The sequence below is a fragment of the Ascaphus truei genome, chromosome 5 (genome assembly GCF_040206685.1).
Source record: "Ascaphus truei isolate aAscTru1 chromosome 5, aAscTru1.hap1, whole genome shotgun sequence".
In the NCBI taxonomy this organism is placed as follows: Eukaryota; Metazoa; Chordata; class Amphibia; order Anura; family Ascaphidae; genus Ascaphus; species Ascaphus truei.
This window is the reverse complement of record NC_134487.1, coordinates 295,060,156-295,082,489: the sequence shown is the minus strand read 5'-3', so window position 1 is coordinate 295,082,489 and position 22,334 is coordinate 295,060,156. Positions and strand designations below refer to the sequence as shown.

The 22,334-nt window shown below is 45.9% G+C and overlaps 1 protein-coding gene across 4 annotated transcripts in view; it reads left to right on the top strand.

Annotated features, from left to right (window-relative positions):
* Window positions 1-22,334, top strand: part of PRR5 (proline rich 5) — an 86,352-nt gene that overhangs the window by 61,397 nt on the left and 2,621 nt on the right. For all 4 annotated transcript variants that reach the window (XM_075602762.1, XM_075602761.1, XM_075602763.1 and 1 more), the window contains 2 exons: window positions 655-795; window positions 18,853-18,991. In XM_075602762.1, coding sequence (XP_075458877.1) covers window positions 655-795; window positions 18,853-18,991 — 280 coding nt within the window. The remainder of the gene's footprint in view (window positions 1-654; window positions 796-18,852; window positions 18,992-22,334) is intronic.

The window sequence follows — 22,334 nt, the reverse complement described above, 5'->3', positions numbered from 1 at the left end:
ATTATATTATTATTATTTATAAATGAGTGTCAATCACTTGTTGGATCCCCTGTGAGGGGGTGAGGACACATTGCCCGTGGCAGTTCCTTCTCAATATACAATGACGTAACACGAAGGGGAGGCACTAAAGCCAGTCCCCCCCAAAACATCAGCGTACAAGCTACCTAAATATACCTGATTTAATAATAACTTTATTTCATGTAGCGCTTTTCTCCCAGCGGGATTCAAAGTGCGTCACAATTACAGTACAGTGCGCGGTACACAGCTCATAGGATTGTTACAGACACAGTCCACAGAGCTTACAATCTATGTTTTTGGTGCCTGAGGCACAGGGAGATAAAGTGACTTGCCCAAGGTCACAAGGAGCTGTCACCGGGAATTGAACCAGGTTCCCCTCGGTCAGCTTCTTGACTCACTGAGCCGCTCCTTCAGCCCTAGTAGCAGAAAATAAGAAGCACCCCACATAACTGGAGCTGCCTTTGCTTCATGTTTGTCAAAGGGGACAGCCTCTTAACCCCTTTGCCACCAAACGGGACAGAAATGCCCCTCCCTCTGGCAGTGACGAGGTTAAGCATGACCTGGTGGGTGTGTGTGGGGCTTGCCGTATGCTCCTGGTGTTTGCTGATGTGTGTTATTCCGCTCATCTGGTTGTAGGGGAAGGAGCCTTCGATCCGCCAGCTGGCCCTGCTGCACTTCAGGAACATCATAGCCCTTAATATTAAACTGGACGACGCCATATGCCGGCCACGGGCGCGCGTCCCCCCCTCCATCATTCAAATGCTGCTGATACTACAGGTGAGGAAATACTTTCAAGGGACCTATAGACTATACTATGTCTAAGCTGCATCCAGATCCATGTACAGTATGTGATGCTCAATAATAAAACTGTAATATATATGTATATAGCCGTGCCCAGATTTAAACGCGTTTACATGGAGTTGGATACAGTATATATACACACGGCTGTGCTCGGGCTCACATACATGGTCAGGGTGCTGGGTGGGTGCAGGCTGGGCGTGGATATGCTGATAGAATAAAGATGGGAGCCAGGAACTTTTATAATACAAACACGAGCTGTATTCATCATGCTCACCATATAAGAGACAGACTTCACTTCAGACATGAACTGCTGTCAAACAGCATGGTTACTCTGTGCTTCTTCCCCTGGTATCTCTCACTCCTACACTGGGACGGTACTTATACTTGTTTCCCTGAGTTAGATTGTCAAACTCCTGCATAGTGTCAGTAGTGCCCCATCTGAAGTGGGCCTATGGTGTGAATACACTGTCCTCAGGATCAGCATCCCATCACTCTGTGTACTGCCGACGTCGTCCACGCATATTGGGTCGGAAGTTTACTTAGGACCTTCTAATGGGGCAGATCTGATCATGCCCCAGAGCTTCTACGCTGAGAACTACTATTAAACACATGCTTACTCCTCTTCCTAGATGTGAACAATCTTGGGCCATTAATATAGGCGCTAACTATATAGTGAAGGTTCTTTAACTGAAAACAATAAATGGTGGCAGTACAGCCTTAATACACATAACTATGCACACAAACCTATTTACAGGACTCACGGTGAGGCTCCAGTCTGAACACTGAGGAATTCTAGGACATTGGGTGGAGGCTGAGCTATATATATCTTTGTATGTATGTATGTATGTATGTATGTATGTAAAGAGAGATGAGAAAATGGCCGCACTCACAACATGTATTGCCTTAAGGTGCATAGACCGTGCATGGTAGAATTGTTAAAGCAATCTACTGGATCACAAAAAGTGGTGAAGATAGTAGCACAGGACAGAGGAATATGATAACAAAGAATGTATTGTTCCATATGACACTGGCTAGACCATCTTCCGGGATATCCTGTCCACTTTTTGTGATCCAGTAGATTGCTGTGTGTATGTAAAATGTCATATCCTCCAGGTCGTGCCAGGAGAATGGGAGTAGAGAGATGCTGAGGCTTCCAGACCTGGTGGTCATTTAAAAATAGTAGTAATGACCACGCAGTGCCAGTTGCCGAATTGTTTGTGTGTGTGTGTGTGTGTGTGTGTGTGTGTGTGTGTATGTGTGTGTATATATATATATCAGCCCAGAAAACCAGGCACTCACATATGTGTAGATACAGGTGGTATACAGGGTGCAGACCATCCAGGTGTCAGCAAGGCTGCACATCAGATAGAAGAAAACAGGACAGGCACTCCAAAATCCAAAGGTGAAATTTATTCCTCAACGTTTCTGCTCCCAATGGAGCCTTTATCAAGATCAAGGTGATCTTGATTAAGGCTCCATTGGGAGCCGAAACGTTGAGGAATACATTTCACCTTTGGATTTTGGAGTGCCTGTCCTGTTTTCTTGTGTGTGTGTGTGTGTGTTTGAATATATATATGTATGTTAGTTAGAACTAGCAGAAACGGCTTCATTGTGAGTGCTCTCTCGTGCTTCTATACATATTTAGATATTTGCTGGTTGTTCTAACCTGATAATAATGTTTATCCCAATTAAAAATGCCAAGGCTGAAGCCGAAGCAATATTTTGGCTACTTGTGCTCAGAACATAAGGTTTGCTTTTCACATGCAGAAACAGAGGGAAAATCCAGTACCGTTTGCACAAATGACTCATCAATATAAGGACAAAGGTAGAAAGGAAGCAGACGCCAGGCCAGGCCGCCCCTTCCCCATACTCCTTCTCTTCCAGGAATGAACACAGTGCACTGTGTCAAAGGTGCCACGAGTCGTGGCCACGCGCACTTACAATGCAGAGAATGCACAAAGCACTCCACATTGTAACAGTTATTTCATCCTGTACCTGGGGGTCCATTGAACGCTTTTGGGGGCCCCTGGATGTAGTCAGTGCGTCGCGGGGCCCGGCACTCCGGGGGCCTAATAACATCATGGCTACCTCATGCCTGCAGAGTGCTTTTTTTAGGGAAAGAGGACTCTTCTTGCGTTGACGGGCTAAGTGCCACCGCGGTCACCTGACCACCGCGCTGTGCCGGAGGGGTCGTGGCATGCTGGCACCGCGGCCCCTGCGGCACTCAAAGGGTTAAACACAAAGGCCTTACTGCGCGGAATATACAAACCGCACTGCTTCTGTTGAGGAGCCGAGTTCAGACCTTTTTAAGGCAGGGTTGGGCAACTCCTCAGGGGCCACCAACAAGCCAGGTTTTAACGATCTCCCTGCTTCAGCACACGTGGCGCAGCTATTGACTGAGCCGCTGATTGAGCCACCTGTGCTGAAGCAGGGCTCTCCTGAAAACTTGACCTGTTGGTGGCCCTTTAGGGCAGGAGGTGGCCAACTCCAGCCCTCAGGAGTCTGTGTACAGTAGCAGCAATAACAACGTCCCCAGCCGCAGTCATCATCAGGGAGCAAAAAGCTCCTTTCTGCAGCACTGGCACGCGGCTTCACAGGCGACTGAATTGCGGTTCCTGGCCCCTATTCAATACACTCTGATAAAGCAGCTTGGGCTGTGCGAGCAGAAATCAGAGTCGTCCCCACCGGGAAAAAAAAATTTTTTTCAAATACTTTGCCTAGTTCAATAAAAATTAGATATGCAGAAAAATCAGCAAAAAAAACATCTCATTTGCATATGCAATTTTAGCGCTAAAACCACTGAACAAAGGCGCGATTCCCAAACAGAAAGAAGAACCCTGATTAAAAGCACCAAGAAAACTCGAGTGAAATACCTGAGATTTAAACAGAAAATCACCGTTTTGCAAGTGTCACGGAGGACTTCAAATGCCACTTATTTTGACCGCTTCTTTGGTTTTTGACTATTTCATCAAAATGTAGACTCTCCTTGTAGGTGTCCTTCCGTTCCATCAATAATGGCGGAGCGATCACATGACACGCTGGCCCGGCGGTGCTCAAAGGGGTAAAAACAGGGATCCGCAGAGCAGCAGCTTTCCTGGCGCAGCCGCATCCTGCGAATCTTACTGTACGTGACTGTACGTGATCACAAATCATTAACTCCCTGGAAGGGGTGGGTGAGTCTACAAAGAGCGCCACTGGGAGATAAAAACACCGGTGTCACCCACTAATACAGGGGCGGCCAGCTCCAGTTCTCAAGGGCCACCAACAGGCCAGGTGTTGGGGATATCCCTGCTTCAGCACAAGTGACTCAATCATTATGACTGAGCCACCTGTGCTGAAGCGGGGATATCCTTAAAAAACCTGACTTGTTGGTGGCCCTTGAGGACTGGAGTTGGTCACCTCCTGCATCTGTTCTCTGGCACTTGCTGAAACCCACCATACAGATCCATGTGAAATAGTTGGTTTTTCTGGGAGAGGCATTAGGAGAATTAGGGTCATAAAGGGACAAGTGATAATATGTGTTCTGGGTGTGATGCAGGAGAGGACGGAGGCAGTGTTCTGAGTGTGATGCAGGAGAGGAGGGAGGCAGTGTTCTGAGTGTGATGCAGGAGAGGAGGGAGGCAGTGTTCTGGGTGTGATGCAGGAGAGGAGGGAAGCAGTGTTCTGAGTGTGATGCAGGAGAGGAGGGAGGCTGTGTTCTGGGTGTGATGCAGGAGAGGAGGGAGGCTGTGTTCTGGGTGTGGTGCATGAGAGGGAGGCTATGTTCTAGGTGTGATGCAGGAGAGGAGGGAGGCTGTGTTCTGGGTATGATGCAGGAGAGGAGGGAGGCAGTGTTCTGGGTGTGATGCAGGAGAGGGGGGAGGCTGTGTTCTGGGTGTGATGCAGAAGAGGAGGGAGGCTGTGTTCTGAGAGTGATGCAGGAGATGAGGGAGGCTGTGTTCTGGGTGTGATGCAGGAGAGGAGGGAGGCTGTGTTCTGGGTGTGATGCAGGAGAGAAGGAAGGCTGTGTTCTGGGTGTGATGCAGAAGAAGAGGGAGGCTGTGTTCTGAGAGTGATGCAGGAGAGGAGGGAGGCTGTGTTCTGGGTGTAATGCAGGAGAGGAGGGAGGCTATGTTCTGGGTGTGATGCATGAGAGGGAGGCTATGTTCTAGGTGTGATGCAGGAGAGGAGGGAGGCTGTTCTAGGTGTGATGCAGGAGAGGACGGAGACTGTGTTCTGGGTGTGATGCAGGAGAGGAGGGAGGCAGTGTTCTGGGTGTGATGCAGGAGAGGGAGGCTGTATTCTGGGTGTGATGCAGGAGAGGACGGAGGCTGTGTTCTGGGTGTGATGCAGGAGAGGAGGGAGGCTGTGTTCTGGGTGTGATGCAGGAGAGGAGGGAGGCTGTATTCTGGGTGTGATGCAGGAGAGGAGGAAGGCTGTGTTCTGGGTGATATCCAGGAAAGTAGGGAGGCTGTGTTCTGAGTGTGATGCAGGAGAGGAGGGAGGTAGTGTTCTGGGTGTGATGCAGGAGAGGAGGGAGGCAGTGTTCTGGGTGTGATGCAGGAGAGGAGGGAGGCTGTGTTCTAGGTGTGATGCAGAAGAGGGAGGCTGTGTTCTGGGTGTGATGCAGAAGAGGAGGGAGGATGTGTTCTGAGAGTGATGCAGAAGAGGAGGGAGCCTGTGTTCTGGGTGTGATGCAGGAGAGGAGGGAGGCTGTGTTATGGGTGTGATGCAGGAGAGAAGGGAGGCTGTGTTCTGGGTGTGATGCAGAAGAGGAGGGAGGCAGTGTTCTGAGAGTGATGCAGGAGAGGAGGGAGGCTGTGTTCTGGGTGTGATGCAGGAGAGGAGGGAGGCTGTGTTCTGGGTGTGATGCATGATAGGGAGGCTATGTTCTAGGTGTGATGCAGGAGAGGAGGGAGGCTGTGTTCTGGGTGTGATGCAGGAGAGAAGGGAGGCTGTGTTCTGGGTGTGATGCAGGAGAGGAGGGAGGCTGTGTTCTGGGTGTGATGCAGGAGAGGGTGGCTGTATTCTGGTTGTGATGCAGGTTAGGGTGGCTGTGTTCTGGATGTGATGCAAGAGAGGAGGGAGGCTGTGTTCTGGGTGTGATGCAGGAGAGGAGGGAGGCTACGTTCTGGGTGTGATGCATTAGAGGAGGGAGGCATTGCTCTGGGTGTGATGCAGGAGAGGAGGGAGGCTGCGTTCTGGGTGTGATGCAGGAGAGGAGGGAGGCTGTGTTCAGGGAGAGATGCAGGAGAGGGAGGCTGTGTTCTGGGTGTGATGCAGGAGAGGAGGGAGGCTGTGTTCTAGGTGTGATGCAGGAGAGGAGGGAGGCAGTGTTCTGGGTGTGATGCAGGAGAGGGGGGAGGCTGTGTTCTGGGTGTGATGCAGAAGAGGAAGGCTGTGTTGTGGTGTGATGCAGAAGAGGAGGGAGGCTGTGTTCTGAGAGTGATGCAGGAGAGGAGGGAGGCTGTGTTCTGGGTGTGATGCATGAGAGGAGGGAGGCAGTGTTCTGGGTGTGATGCAGGAGAGGAGGGAGGCTGTGTTCCGGGTGTGATGCAGGAGAGGGAGGCTGTGTTCTGGATGTGATGCAGAAGAGGGAGGCTGTGTTCTGAGAGTGATGCAGGAGAGGAGGGAGGCTGTGTTCTGGGTGTGATGCATGAGAGGGAGGCTATGTTCTAGGTGTGATGCAGGAGACGAGGGAGGCTGTGTTCTGGGTGTGATGCAGGAGAGAAGGGAGGCTGTGTTCTGGGTGGGTTGCAGAAGAGGAGGGAGGCTGTGTTCTGGGTGTGATGCAGGAGAGGAGGGAGGCTGTGTTCTGGGTGTGAAGCAGGAGAGGAGGCTGTGTTCTTGGTGTGATGCAGGAGAGGAGGGAGGCTGTGTTCTGGGTGTGATGCAGGAGATGAGGGAGGCTGTGTTCTGGGTGTGATGCAGGAGAGGGGGGGCGGTATTCTGGTTGTGATGCAGGAGAGGAGGGAGGCTGTGTTCTGGGTGTGATGCAGGAGAGGGGGAGGCAGTGTTCTTGGTGTGATGCAGGAGAGGAGGGAGGCTGTGTTCTGGGTGTGATGCAGGAGAGGAGGGAGGCAGTGTTCTGGGTGTGAAGCAGGAGAGGAGGCTGTGTTCTGGGTGTGATGCAGGAGAGGAGGGAGGCAGTGTTCTGGGTGTGATGCAGGAGAGGAGGGAGGCAGTGTTCTGGGTGTGATGCAGGAGAGGGAGGCTGTATTCTGGGTGTGATGCAGGAGAGGAGGGAGGCTGTGTTCTGGGTGATATGCAGGAAAGTAGGGAGGCAGTGTTCTGGGTGTGATGCAGGAGAGGGGGGAGGCTGTGTTCTGGGTGTGATGCAGGAGAGGAGGGAGGCTGTGTTCTGGGTGTGATGCAGGAGAGGGAGGCTGTTCTGGGTGTAATGCAGAAGAGGAGGGAGGCTGTGTTCTGGGTGTGATGCAGGAGAGGAGGGAGGCTGTGTTCTGGGTGTGATGCAGGAGAGGAAGGAGGCTGTGTTCTGGGTGTGATGCAAGAGAGGAAGGAGGCTGTGTTCTGGGTGTGATGCAGGAGTGGTGGGAGGCTGTGTTCTGAGAGTGATGCAGGAGAGGAGGGAGGCAGTGTTCTGGGTGTGATGCAGGAGAGGAGGGAGGCTGTGTTCTGGGTGTGATGCAGGAGAGGGGGAGGCTGTGTTCTTGGTGTGATGCAGAAGAGGAGGGAGGCTGTGTTCTGAGAGTGATGCAGGAGAGGAGGGAGGCTGTGTTCTGGGTGTGATGCAGGAGAGGAGGGAGGCTGTGTTCTGGGTGTGATGCATGAGAGGGAGGCTATGTTCTGGGTGTGATGCAGGAGAGGAGGGAGGCTGTGTTCTGGGTGTGATGCAGGAGAGAAGGGAGGCTTTGTTCTGGGTGTGATGCAGGAGAGGAAGGAGGCTGTGTTCTGGGTGTGATGCAGGAAAGGAGGAAGGCTGTGTTATGGGTGTGAAGCAGGAGAGGAGGGAGGCTGTGTTCTGGGTGTGAAGCAGGAGAGGAGGGAGGCTACGTTCTGGGTGTGATGCAGGAGAGGAGGGAGGCTGTGTTCTGGGTGTGATGCAGGAGAGGGAGGCTGTGTTCTGGGTGTGATGCTGGAGAGGAGGGAGGCTGTTCTGGGTGTGATGCAGGAGAGGAGGGAGGCTGTGTTCTGGGTGTGATGCAGGAGAGGGAAGCTGTGTTCTGGGTGTGATGCAGGAGAGGAGGGAGGCTGTTCTGGGTGTGATGCAGGAAAGTAGGGAGGCTGTGTTCTGGGTGTGATGCAGGAGAGGAGGAAGGCTGTGTTATGGGTGTGAAGCAGGAGAGGAGGGAGGCTGTGTTCTGGGTGTGAAGCAGGAGAGGAGGGAGGCTGTGTTCTGGGTGTGATGCAGGAGAGGAGGGAGGCTGTGTTCCGGGTGTGATGCAGGAGAGGGAGGCTGTGTTCCGAGTGTGATGCAGGAGAGGAGGGAGGCTGTGTTCTGGGTGTGATGCAGGAGAGGAGGGAGGCTGTGTTCTGGGTGTGATGCAGGAGAGGAGGGAGGCAGTGTTCTGGGTGTGATGCAGGAGAGGAGGGAGGCAGTGTTCTGGGTGTGAATCAGGAGAGGAGGCTGTGTTCTGGGTGTGATGCAGAAGAGGAGGGAGGCTGTGTTCTGGGTGTGAATCAGGAGAGGAGGCTGTGTTCTGGGTGTGATGCAGGAGAGGAGGGAGGCTGTGTTCCGGGTGTGATGCAGGAGAGGAGGCTGTGTTCCGAGTGTGATGCAGGAGAGGAGGGAGGCTGTGTTCTGGATGTGATGCAGGAGAGGAGGGAGGCTGTGTTCTGGGTGTGATGCAGGAGAGGAGGGAGGCAGTGTTCTGGGTGTGATGCAGGAGAGGAGGGAGGCAGTGTTCTGGGTGTGATGCAGGAGATGTGGGAGGATGTGTTCTGGGTGTGATGCAGGAGAGGAGAGAGGCTGTGTTCTGGGTGTGAATCAGGAGAGGAGGCTGTGTTCTGGGTGTGATGCAGAAGAGGAGGGAGGCTGTGTTCTGGGTATGATGCAGGAGAGGAGGGAGGCTGTGTTCTGGGTGTGATGCAGGAGAGGAGAGAGGCTGTGTTCTGGGTGTGATGCAGGAGAGGAGAGAGGCTGTGTTCTGGGTGTGATGCAGGAGAGGAGAGAGGCTGTGTTCTGGGTGTGATGCATCACAGGCCAAGTCACTAAAAAGACTTTTCATTAATAGAAGACAAAATTATTACAGCCTGTGAAAGAAAACTACTGACGTGTTTATACTCCCTGAAATTAGTCTATATAGTATCATCTTGCTTTAAGGTGCAGTGTCTTATACTCTAAATGCATGTACTGTTTGTATATCTTTATTTATACAGCGCCCACGGTGTACTCCGTGCTTTACAAAAGGGCCAATACAATACAGTGAATTATATTACAAAAAGTCCAACAAACATAAAATCAGGGAAAATAAATGCCTGCCCTAGAGAGCTTACAATCTAAATATATATATATATCTTTTTAAATTGGCAAATACCCATATTACTGCAGGTATTTCCAACACTACCCAGGTCTATAAGGAAAAAAATGGTAGAGCACTTCTGCAAATAGTGCTGGAGGCTGATTGCAAAGGTAAAAAATGCTTTATTAAAGATGCATAGTAGCAACAGCTACAAAGGAGGTCGCCTGATACGTTTCACGCCTAAATGGCGCTTTATCAATGGCTCTTTAGTAAAGCATTTTTTACCTTTGCAATCAGCCTCCAGCCCTATTTGCAGCCGTGCTCTACCATTTTGTTCCTTGTCTTACCTGTACTTACGTACTGACGCGACTTCCAGGAACAGCACAGATGCAGCATTGTGAGTAAAATTACATTTACTCCTACGGATCGATTATTCATGTTTGCTTGTGATTTTAGATGTATTTTGCAGGGCTCCAGCCTATGGATGAGTAGATTACCCCTCTTAAGGGTGTTTATAGGGGTAGTTCTTTTATTTATGGGCTCTTCCCTGCATTCACTTTGAGTGGTGTCTCCTGTATGCTTGTCCTTGTTAGGCTTTTATTGTGAGCTGTATACCCTATCACATCCTCCTCAGTGCATATATATCGTGTCCTGGACTCTTAAGCTACTGTATATTGCTACCACTTAAACCTGGATATTGGAAGCACCATTTAGAGATTCATTTCTCATTCTTTGCTGCTACCCAGGTCTATGCTAAGCGGGACAGAGACCCTCTGCAAATCCCTGCTGTCTGGGATATAGTAAGATGGCAGATAGCATCATTTGAAGCTTTCAGTCCAGGCTGGTAATGTCACTGCCCTCACTTGGGAACGGGAGGTAATAATCAGTGATAGACGAGCAGGGGATTCTGCCATAGCGTTTCTCTGATGTAGCAAACCGCAAAACTAAAATGAACCTCTTCACTGGCAGAGGGGCCCTCTGCATTGCTGTCCCATCATGCAGTGCAAGGCTCATTAGGGTCTAGTTTGAAGATGAGTGGTAAAAGATTTAGCATGGAACCTTTCTTTACATTATGGTGTGGTTAGCTCAATGTTAATTGGGTTTGCATCTTTAAAAATATAAAGAAAGTAAAAACACTTCTGTGGACAGCATAAAATGGCTTGTAAAAAGCTGTCACAACAGAAATAGTTGCATAGTAGATGAGGTTGAAAAAAGACGTACGTCCATCAAGTTCACCCTATGCTAAATTTAGATAACAGATACTTTATCCTATATCCGTACTTACAGTGTTGATTTAACTTAGAAGAAAAAGAAACCATGGAAATGAATGGCTGTTACATTATCATCGTTCTGCTGCCTTCTTATTTACAGGTCTCCAGAGATATCAAAATAAATATGTATTAAATCAATCAAAAACAAATACTCAATACCGAAATGCTTTTATTCGGCCGATGCTACAAATTATTTATATATATATATATATATATATATATATATATATATATATATATATATATATATATATATATATATATATATGTAACCCATAGACCCCCACCCAATCGCAGATCAGGTCCCCTAAGGTGTTCTGTGTTCTGGCTACATGACTTAGTGTGGTGCATACCTGCTGCAACAGGAGGGTCTGAGTCTCCCGTGGTGACATGGGGGAACAACAGGACAGGTTACTAGGGTGGATGCCTTCTTTCTCCTTCAGTGGTGCAGCGCCTCCATCTGTAGTAAGCCCCAGGGATACGGGGTGGAATCCCTACCATAGAATCCCCTCACAGGGATGGGAGATTCCAGTCTCACACAATTATCCTTTTAACAGCAGACTCTTTTATTCAGTCTCCAGCAACAGCAGACAGGTACAGTTGATATACTATGTCCACTAGCTGTTCTCCTTTGTGATGGTCCCTGCCTCCACTCTGGACCCAAGGGCCATCCAGAGTGGGGCTAGCTCTTCCCTTACCCCCTAAGCAGGGTAAGAGTTATTTGGTCCACATCACTATCTCCTATCAGCTCTACTCATGAGCTGATCACTCTCCTCCCCTCACTAGCTAACTCAGACTTTAATCTCACTCTTGACTTGTCACACACTAAATAGGAAGTGCACTGCTCTTTATGATATCAGCAGGCACCGCCCCTGTGTCTCTTGATTGGACACAGGGTCAGGTGACCTACCTCCACCATTCAGGGCAAGTGCTTGAAGTGGGGAAAACCCATGATAACTCCTGGCAACCTGCCCTTAACAGGGATTATGCCAGGAGGAGGAAAGAAATATAGCCCCTAATCTTACCAGGGCTACACCTTTATATATATATATATATATATATATATATATATATATATATATATATATATATATATATATATATATATACAGTTAGGTCCGAACATAATTGGACACTGACACAATTTTCATAATTTGGGCTCTATACGCCACCACAATGGATTTGAAATGAAACAACCGAGATGCTATAGAAGTGCAGACTTTCAGCTTTAATTCAAGGGGTTGATCAAAAATATCGTATGAAATGTTTAGGAATTGCAACCATTTTCATACGCAGTCCCATTATTTCAGGGGCTCAAATGTCATTGGACAAATTAACACAATCATAAATAAAATGTTCATTTTTAATACTTTGTCGAGAATCCTTTGCAGGCAATGACTGCTTGAAGTCTGGAACACATGGACATCACCAAACGCTGGGTTTCCTCCTTTGTGATGCTTTGTCAGGCCTTTACTGCAGCTGTCTTCAGTTGTTGTTTGTTCGTGGGTCTTTCTGCCTTAAGTTTTGTCTTCAGCAAGTGAAATGCATGCTCGATCGGGTTGAGATCAGGTGATTGACTCGGCCATTGCAGAATATTCCACTTCTTTGCCTTAAAAAACTCATGGGTTGCTTTCGCAGTATGTTTTGGGTCATTATCCATCTGTAAAGTGAAGTGCCGTCCAATCAACGTCGCTGAATTTGGCTGAATCAGAGCAGACAATATATCCCTATACACTTCAGAATTAATCCGGCTGCTTCTGTCTTCTGTCACATCATCAACAAACACTAGTGACCTATTGCCATTGTAAGCCATTCATGCCCATGCCATCATACTGCCTCCACCGTGTTTTACAGATGATGTGGTATGCTTCGGATCATGAGCCGTTCCAAGCCTTCTCCATACTTTTTTCTTCCCAACATTCTGGTACAGGTTGATCTTGGTTTCATCTGTCCAAAGAATGATGTTCCAGAACTGGGCTGGCTTTTTTTAGATATTGTTTAGCAAAGTCTAATCTGGCCTTTCTATTCTTGAGGCTTATGAATGGTTTGCACCCTGTGGTGAACCCTCTGTATTTGCTCTCGTGATGTCTTCTCTTTATGGTAGACTTGGATAATGATATGCCTACCTCCTGGAGAGTGTTCTTCACTTGGCTGGATGTTGTGAAGGGGTTTTTCTTTACCATGGAAAGATCCTACGATCATCCACCCCTGTTGTCTTCCATGGATGTCCAGTCCTTTTTGTGTTGCAGAGCTCACCAGTGCGTTCTTTTTTTGTCAGAATGTACCAAACTGTTGATTTGGCCACTCCTAATGTTCCTGCTATCTCTCTGATGGGTTTTCTTTTTTTTTGAAGCCTAAGGATGCCCTGTTTCACTTGCATTGAGAGCTCTTTTGACTGCATGTTGTGGGTTCACAGCAACAGCTTCCAAATGTGAATGCCACACCTGGAATAAACTCCAGACCTTTTACCTGCTTAGTTGATGATGAAATTACGAAGGAATAGCCGACACCTGTCCATGAAACAGCTTTTGAGTCAATTGTCCAATTACCTTTGGTCCCTTGAAAAAGAGGGCGCTACATATTAAAGAGATGTAATTCCTAAACCCTTCCTCCAATTTGGATGTGAAACCCTCAAATTAAAGCTGGTTGACTGCACTTTAAGCCCATATTCATTATTTAACTGTAACTTTAATTTATTTTGGTACACAGCCGAAATAACAAAACTTGTATCAGTGTCAAATTATTTCCGGAGCTAACTGTATATATATATATGTATATATATATATTTATATATATATACTGTATATATATATATTTATATATATACATACTGTATGTGTATATATATATATATATATATATATATATATATATATATATATATATATATATATATATATATATATATATATATATGTGTGTGTGTTTTTAGTCGGACTGCCCCTTTAATCTGTTTAGCAGCTCTGAATGGTAAGGTCTTCCGAACAGAAATTCCTAGTCTGCACTATGTTTGATGTCCTCATTACATTATTAATCCCCGTATTATCAAAATAAACAAACTGACAATACCCTACAACCAACCCAGGAGCTGGTTATACAGGAAGAGAGATGGTTCAGTGAGGTACAGGAAGTTAGAGGCGGATGGAGCCTTTAAATAAAAAGGTGAGGTTTTGTGACGAGCGTGGGTTTCCAGAGACGCCACTTGTGAGCACACTTCACTATTCACAGCAGCGATAGCTGTTTAGCACAAGCGCTGCATAGCATGGGCCTCCCCTGAGAGACGTTGAAATAGCATCCGCCTCCACTTATTGCAGTTCCGTTGTTTATTGTATTGCTGACATCAATGCACTTAAGACATATATTCCTGTGAAGCATTACTCTTCAGTAAACACAATAAGTACTCAGTCACTCTGAAAGCGGCAGAAAGAGTACCTTCCCCCAAGTATTTTTCCGCATAACATTATTTTTATTGCCATTATGAAGAATAAACGGTCCCCTCTATTATTTTTATCCTTTTACTACAAAAATAGCAGGGAAGACAAAAATGTAACATGTTAATGGCTAATTTCTCTGATTCCTGTGCTGACGCAGGGATATCCTGAAAACCTGACCTGTTGGGGGTGACTTGACTGGAGTTGAGCACCCCTGATCTACACAACAACAATGTAACATACTTACAGAGGACTGTGTTCCAAGTTATTACATAATTACCTGAGGTTGTGTACTCCAGAGCACATTTGAAGTGGCTTTGTCTGCATGCATTTATACATGTGAATACAGGGATCAACATTTGTTATGAACCCTGATTTGCCACTTTTTACTATATGGGTTCTCTTTATGAACGCTCATCAAACAGATTTAGGATCATATATAGACGGTTAGTAGACTGCAGACCACAAGGTCCTCGCAGGATTGTATTTTTATCTCGCGTCGCTGCTTTGTTCGCAAGGAATTATCTCCGGAGTGAACGTGGCAGCATTTCCGCGACAGAACATACAATGTTTTTATTTAGGGCAGATGAAACCCTCTTTCTGACAGCGACTTCCAAGTCTCTGCCTTCATATTCCAGGCACGGCTGCTGGAATTTAAAGGAGCAAACGGGGAAGACTGAATTAGTTAGGGATATATCAAAGCTGACTTTAATGTCTAGCTGGAGCTTCCGATCCTTTTTATGTCTTAATGAAAGCCGCGTTCTGGAATCCATCTGTGAAAATTAACCCTTCAGCTTCCGGAAGGGGTCAGCATTAACTACTCAGGGAAGCGTTAAGATAGAAACACATTGCCAAAATAATACTGAAAAATTAAGATTTATGTTAAACCGCTGCAGAAACAAAAACTCAATACTGTATATATTTCGTGTAACAGTGTGTTTTGAATACATCACTTTTGGATTACTCCTTGCTGTATGCTGTCTCCTTTATTAGTTTACGGACTGGTAACTATGCTATATATATATATATATATATATATATATATATATATATATATATATATATATATATATATATATATATAAAATCAGTTCTGTAATATTAGATAATACTGTCTGCATTTCTTCTTTTTTTTTTTTCAACACCTAATGCCATTTTTTTTTTAATGTACTAATCATCCTTTGGTTGCTACAGACACCATTTGGAAAGTCATATCCACTTGCTCTTGAAACAGGGTCTCACACATATCCTTTTGAGTTCTGCCCTTTGACAACAAAGTATCACAAACCGATCTGTTACTTACACAATCAGGATTTGGACAGATTTATAACATGAGCACCAAACGATTACCAGCTTAGGTAAGAATGTAGAATTATACATTGCCACACGCTTTACATACTGTATACACATAAGAAAAAAGGGTGTGTGTAAAATTGCTGCTTTACTATCACTGGTCCAGTGGCTGCTTGTAAAAATGCGTTGTCTCAGGGAGGAGAGGAAGTAAAGATAGATTGTAAAGGGAAGAAGTCAAACTGCACCTGTCTTTAAAGTGGGAGAGATCGGTTCCGTGCACGGTGTCACTGTAGCTTTTGTAAAATGTAGGCAAGTGCCTGTCTTCTCCTTTTCCAATATAGTGAAAATCAGCGTAACGCACGGGGAATAGAAATTCTGGCGTCGCTAACGGCTTTGACCACATATTCTAATAGGGGCTTTTGTTTCAGGAGCCAAGAAATATAATGTGAGTTATTGTGTCTGAAAAATTCACAGCTCTCTGCGTAAACTACAGAAATATGTGAGCTAGCCATGGAGATATGAGATTTTCCCTTTAAAATGATACCGATACAGGGTATAAACGCCAGCTCCAGTCCTCAAGGGCAACCAATAGGCCAGGTGTTAGGGATGTCCCTGCTTCAGCACAGGTGACTGAGCCACTGATTGAGCCACCTGTGCTGAAGCAGGGATACCCCTATTACCTGGCCTGTTGGTGGCCATTTAAGACTGGAGTTGGCCACCCCTAGTATACAGATTGGGAGCGCATATAGAAAGTGCAAACAAAGAATGCAGCCGTAACAAAGTAATGATCCGGTGAAAATGGACTTGCTCTTTAAAATGAGTCTTAGAACGTATCTCTAGAGATGGACGAATCCGCCGAAATCCGTTTCCTGGGTTTTCGCTGATGTCCCCCCCCCCCCCCCCCCAACATCCTTTTTCAAAGTGTGAAATCCGCAAACGGATTTGGGCGGATTCATCAAAATCCGCCATTGGATACAAGCGGTGGACGGATTGCGGAGCGTATTGGTAATAATTTAAAAATCCGCAAAATGCGAAATCGCCCCTTTCTGACATTTGATCCACTGAAATCCGAGGACCGAAGGGACCGGCCAATCCGCTGCGGATCCAAAAAAAAAAAAATCTCCCATCTCTACGGATCTCATCTCTATTCTCACCTAAAAGCAGCAGTACCTGAGTGAAAGGGTTAACTGCTTTTTTTTTTTTAATCTGTTTTTCGTTGCTTTATTTAACCCCTTCCGTGCCGTACCAATGCGTTGCTGGCGTCCGCGGCATTCCGGGGGTTAACATTACTCGGGGGGAAACACGTGAGCATCTTGGGTCCGGAAGGATGTAACAATGTCTTTTACCATCAAAGGAAACCAGGTCAAAACGCAGCAGCAAAATACACTTGACACACGTTACTAGAATTAACCTCTTCATCGCTGGAGGGCCCCAGGACTTAAGGGGTTAAAGAACCCCATTGCAATGAAAGACTGCAGCGGTTCTATCAAATAAAACCCCCTTAATATAAATAAAATGTGGGTTTTTTTTTTTAATTATTATTATTGTAATGGAAGCATTTTAATTTCACAGGGTCAATTCTATAGCTTCACTGATAAGAAATGTATGGAAAGCCAAGAAATATACACAAGCGGCTGTAAAATAATAAGGCTGCAGTAAGAAAAATAGGTCTGACGCCAACATAAATCGGATGCATCAAACAAAGCTTCTAGTAACTGATCAGTACGGTGGCATCAATGTGAGGACCTGTACGTGCTCTACAGATGCATGTGCACTGTACATCTGCTACACACTGCAGAGCACTCACGCCAAACCATGTGAGGCACTAAATCTGTTTGCTGCATTGGAATTTGTGGCAGGGTCTGCGCTATAAGGGAGAAGGAGCGGCTCAGGGAGTAAAGACACTGACTGTAAACCATGACTCCTGTGACCTTGGGCAAGTCACTTTATCTCCCTGTGCCCCAGGCAGCAAAACCATAGATTGTAAGCTCATGTGGGCAGGGACTGCGTGGGTAACAATCCTGTGTGCTGCGTAACGCACGCTATACTTTAATTGTGACAGGCCGCGTCCCATTGGGAGAAAAGCGCTATATGAAATAAAGTTATTGTCAGCCTGTGCTTTTAATAAGAATATATTTCGTTATGTAGCCCTGACCATGTATGCAGCGCTGTGCATACAGATTTAGCACACATTTTTGCGTTGCAGTGGGCTACGCACAGCGCGCCAGCGGACGCCATTTTCAAAGCATTCGCCATGCGTGGAAAAGGGGCGGGTCCACTGCGCAATAGAATAAAGGCTACTACATGTGTATAATTTTGCAGCCATGAGTCCCTGCAGCAAAGAGCTGTCACTTACACTGTCATTCTGGTGCCTAAAATAAAGTGACTCGTCCGATGTCACGAGCAGAGTGCTCTTTGTATGCATAATTATATGTATATAGTGCTACCCATGTACTCAGCGCTTTACAATATTACAAAGGAGGTAAATAATGTACATTACAAACAATGGGAATAAGGGCAACAGGTAAATGACCACTGAGCTACACCATGTTTTATTCATTTACACAGAGGCCGTGTCAAATTGTTATAATCTCTAGTTCTCATGCAGCACCCAGTTATAGTCTCTTAAGGCTGCGGCCCCAGTGTGTTCTATAGCGCACGGCTCGGTGTGCGCTGTGTACAAGTAACGCCCCGCAATGGGGCGGGGCCTAGTACGCACCTTCGCGCGCATTTGGCAGCCGCGCTGTACGACCATTTTTTTAAAAAGACATGCAAATTGAGCTTACAACTTGCGACGGAGGTGTGGCCATGCCCCCGCCGGTGGTTCAGCCAATGAGGGCAAACCAGCCGCGTGAGGTCATGGCCAACGCCCCCGCAAAAACCTCGCCACGCGCCCCTCCCGTCGCAATCTCTCCCTCTCCCCGCAGAACTCAGATCGCAGTGAAGCACTGTGCACGCATCGCCCCCCCCCCCTCCCGCCGGACGCGCGTGCTACAGTGCTGACTGGGACCGCAGCCTTAAGCTGCAGACCCAGAAATATCCTACGTGTTTTTTTTGTTTTTTTTAAATAAATCAGTTCTGTACTGCGAGAAAATACTTGTACTTTATTTTTTTAAACAACTCTGACATTTTGAATGTATTATAATGTAACAAGCATTTTTTGTATCTATAGCAATCATTTACAAAGTCACATCCCCTTCCTCTTCTGAAACAGGCTCTGGCACACTCCTTTTTGAGCCCTGTCCTCTCTCTAGCAGTGTAACAATTGTATCTAGTGACTGCCTGGTCACATGATCTTCCCCACAGAACTTTGCATCTTTGGTCCTCTTCTGCTGCATTGACTTACATTTAGTGAACCCCCGAGCCAAATCTTCGCAGATCGATCTACAACTTAGCTAATTACTTATCATTGAGTGGATTGTATGGATACACATATTAAATGAGGGGGGGAGGGGGAACACTGGGTAGCTTGGACTGCTGCTTTAACTTCTACAGCCTGTTTCCATTACCTTTTTAAATTTTTACCTTACCTATACGTCGCAAAACAACACATCCACATGAAGAAAATGTGCATCTTAAAATCAAGTAGTGAGTAACTTTTTATTTAAAAATATCATCCCATCTTGTTTCCTCCAGGGGGTACACGAATCAAAGGGTGTGTCAGAGGAGTATCTGAAACTGGAGGCTCTCATACAGAAGGTGGTCTCCCCTTACCTTGGCACTTATGGACTATATTCTAATGAAGGACCCTTCACACACGCATCCTGCATATTAGGTATGAGTTCTATATGTTATGTCTTGGGTATTGTTCTATAAGTTGGTAGTATATCGAGAGACGTCAACCTCTAAAGCAAACGTTTGGTGTTGCGCCCCCCTGCCACGGGATCATGTGACGTCACATGACACGACGCCGCGTTGCCATGGCGACGGGTCACCTGAAGCCGGCTGAATCCAGGTAAGTGAGTTACAGAGGCCTCGCACGGTCCCCCGGCATTTAATTTAAATGCCTTGGGGAAGAGCGTGGGGCTTCTGTAACCGCCGCACCCCCCTCCCCCCCCCAAAAAAAAATCTTGCGCCCCCCAGTTTTAAAAGACCCAAATAAGTGAAAGTTGGGGGTTCTGGACAGAGAAATGGCATTTTGTTCACCACTTACCTTTATTGAAGATGTTGCAGGTATACAGGGGAGGGCAAGGATGTTTATTGAACTATTAAACCTGACCAACGTGGGGCAGCCTAGTTAATACCAATCCACTCACTTAAAGGTGCAATCCCGTGTAGCCAATCAAAATATACTTTTGTTAAGACCATAGCAGTTTAATTGGCTTTCCAATACACGTTTGTGGGGGAAATTACAATTTCTTGGGGGGCTCTGAATGGGGGGAGTGTTTATCAGTCAAGAGTTTTCTTTCCCTGTATCCCGCCCTGTCCTTATCAGAGAACCAGTAGAGATAGGGGGTGGGGGGGCTGCCGTGCAAGCTCTTGTTGAACACACGGCAACATCAGACAGAAGGGAGCAGCCGGGGCGTATCAAACCCAAGTCTCTGCTCACCGTGTTTACATATTAACCTTCTGTGTTCTCAATGCTAAGTGTCATATTTGGTTAGAAAGGCATGAATCACCCAGATGTGACCCCTGAAACATGTCACTGCCATTCGTACACTTTGGTCCTGGGAGGGATTGGTCATTTTAAAGTGCAGCTTATCTGTGTCCTTAAAGAGGCAAGTTCTCCTAGTACGAAAGTACTCTGAGCACAGGGGCGTGTTTATTAGGCTAAATGTAGCTGACACTATTTGTTTTTTTTTTAATTAATACAAGAATAAGTATTTTTAAATAATTTGTTCCACTTTTAACTTTTCCATGTGAAACAAAAGCTTTAGAGCCAATCAGCCCCATTTAATGATGAACACGCCCCCGCCTTTAGTTCACTTTCGTTCTCGGAGGGACTGCACCTTTACCAGCATTCATGCAAGATTTGTAACATGGGAGCAACAATAGATCTATTCTTACAAATATGTGATTATTGTTGCTTGATACTGATGGAGGAGAACACTGTCCATGTCAAAAAGGCCCCTTCCATACACAAATAAAACTCTTTCTAGGGGGGTTCATTGGGAAATGATCTCCGCAGATCGGTTTAATTTACATTTCAACACTTCCATTTCACATGACAACATCACACAATCCTCTGCCGCTCTCTTTTGCTTGTCTTCTTGTAGTATATAAATAGGGTTGCCAGGTGTCTAGTATTGAACCGGACTGTCCGGTATTTGGACACGTTGTCCAGTAAAGAATGAGAGGTAATACTGGACATGTATGTGTATAACCGGTATTACCTCTCTGGACTTTAATACTGGACATGTATGTGTATAACCGGTATTACCTCTCTGGACTTTAATACTGGACATGTATGTGTATAACCGGTATTACCTCTCTGGACTTTAATACTGGACATGTATGTGTATAACCGGTATTACCTCTCTGGACTTTAATACTGGACATGTATGTGTATAACCGGTATTACCTCTCTGGACTTAGTGATCTCACTGACTTGTGGGGCCGTGGGATTTCCCCGACCAGGGCTGTTAGGTGGATGGGCAGTTTCCTCCACCCTGATTGGCTGCTGCTGGATAATGTAGCCAATCTGGAGGAGGTGTCAGGAGCCTGGGGCCAAGGAGAGGAGGAAACACCATGGAGTGGAGAAAAGTGAGAGGTGTGTGTGTCTCGAGCATGTCGTAACTTTCACCATTGTTTCCAGTATTTTTGGAGACGCCACCTGGCAACCCTACATATAAATAAGACAGTGGTATAAACGGGGGCTTTAAAAAGTAGCAGTCATATGCCTGATCTAAAAGAAAGTTTACATTTGGCTAAACACTGGTGTGATGCACTTTGCACTTTATTATAACAAGGGTTATATTGTATTTATTCTATGAAGCAAAAAAAAGGGAGCCAAAGATATATATTTTCTCTTCAAAAAGAAAGTTGGTGTAAATGTAAAAAAACAGAAGGGAAAAAGGCCGCAGTAATCCCTGTAGCCGAGGACTATAACACTTTGACCCCTGGTATAAATAAGGAAATAGTGGTGCAGTAAGTATGTGTCATACCACATGAATGAATCAAAACGAATACTATTTACTTTTGCCATGTCTAAAACTAGACAGAGTGTATACAGTGAGTCATGAGGCTTACTCAGACCAAATATACTTACCCATATTACGTACTGCAGTGGGAAGTTTGGGGCAACACCCCCTTTATTTTTTGGCATGCCGATGTTTGGTACCAAACAAAGAAATCCCTTAACCACACAGGGATTTGTAACAATGTTTGCAGACAAGTCTTTTAACTTGGATATGCTGACATCCAGTGGCTTGTAGGCGTAACTGAAAAATATATATACGGACAGTATGATTGATGACTGAGCAGTCTTTTAAATGAAATTCTCTGCAAATGAAGAAATATTTGTGAATGGTTTCATAGACGATATCTTTTTAAAGCTGGCACATTGACAGCATTAAACCGTTCAGCATTCACTCCAAAGAAAGTCAGGCCTGGGCCAATGAGTTAGTCATCGTTTCGGCATGGTCTCTCTGTAGCAGGGGTGCCCAATTCCAGTCCTCAAGGGCCACTAAGAGGTCAGGTATCAGGATATCCCTGCTTCAGCACAGGTGGCTCAATCAGTCCATGCTTCAGCACAGGTGGCTCAATCAGTTGCTCAGTGAGCCACCTGGGCTGAAGCAGGGATATCCTGAAAACCTGACCTGTTTGATGGCCCTTGAGGACTGAAGTTTCCCAGCCGTGCTCTATACAGCTTTTCTTAAAGTTTTTGTAAAATATCATTAATCGAGTGTACGTACACTTTTACATACAACACTAGAAACATTACATATATATGTATATAGTATCCACTGATCTATCAGTAAATAACTTAATTGATGAAGTACAAATGTAAACAGTGTTAGAATGTGCTTTTCAAATTGTGCGTTATTTAAGTTGACGGCAAAAGCTGAAAGCTGCAGTTCAAGCAATATCCTACTTGTGTTTTTTTTTTTTAAATTAATCCATTCTATACTATGAGAAAATACTTATAGTATTTTTAAAAAAAAGCATTTTTTGTTCTT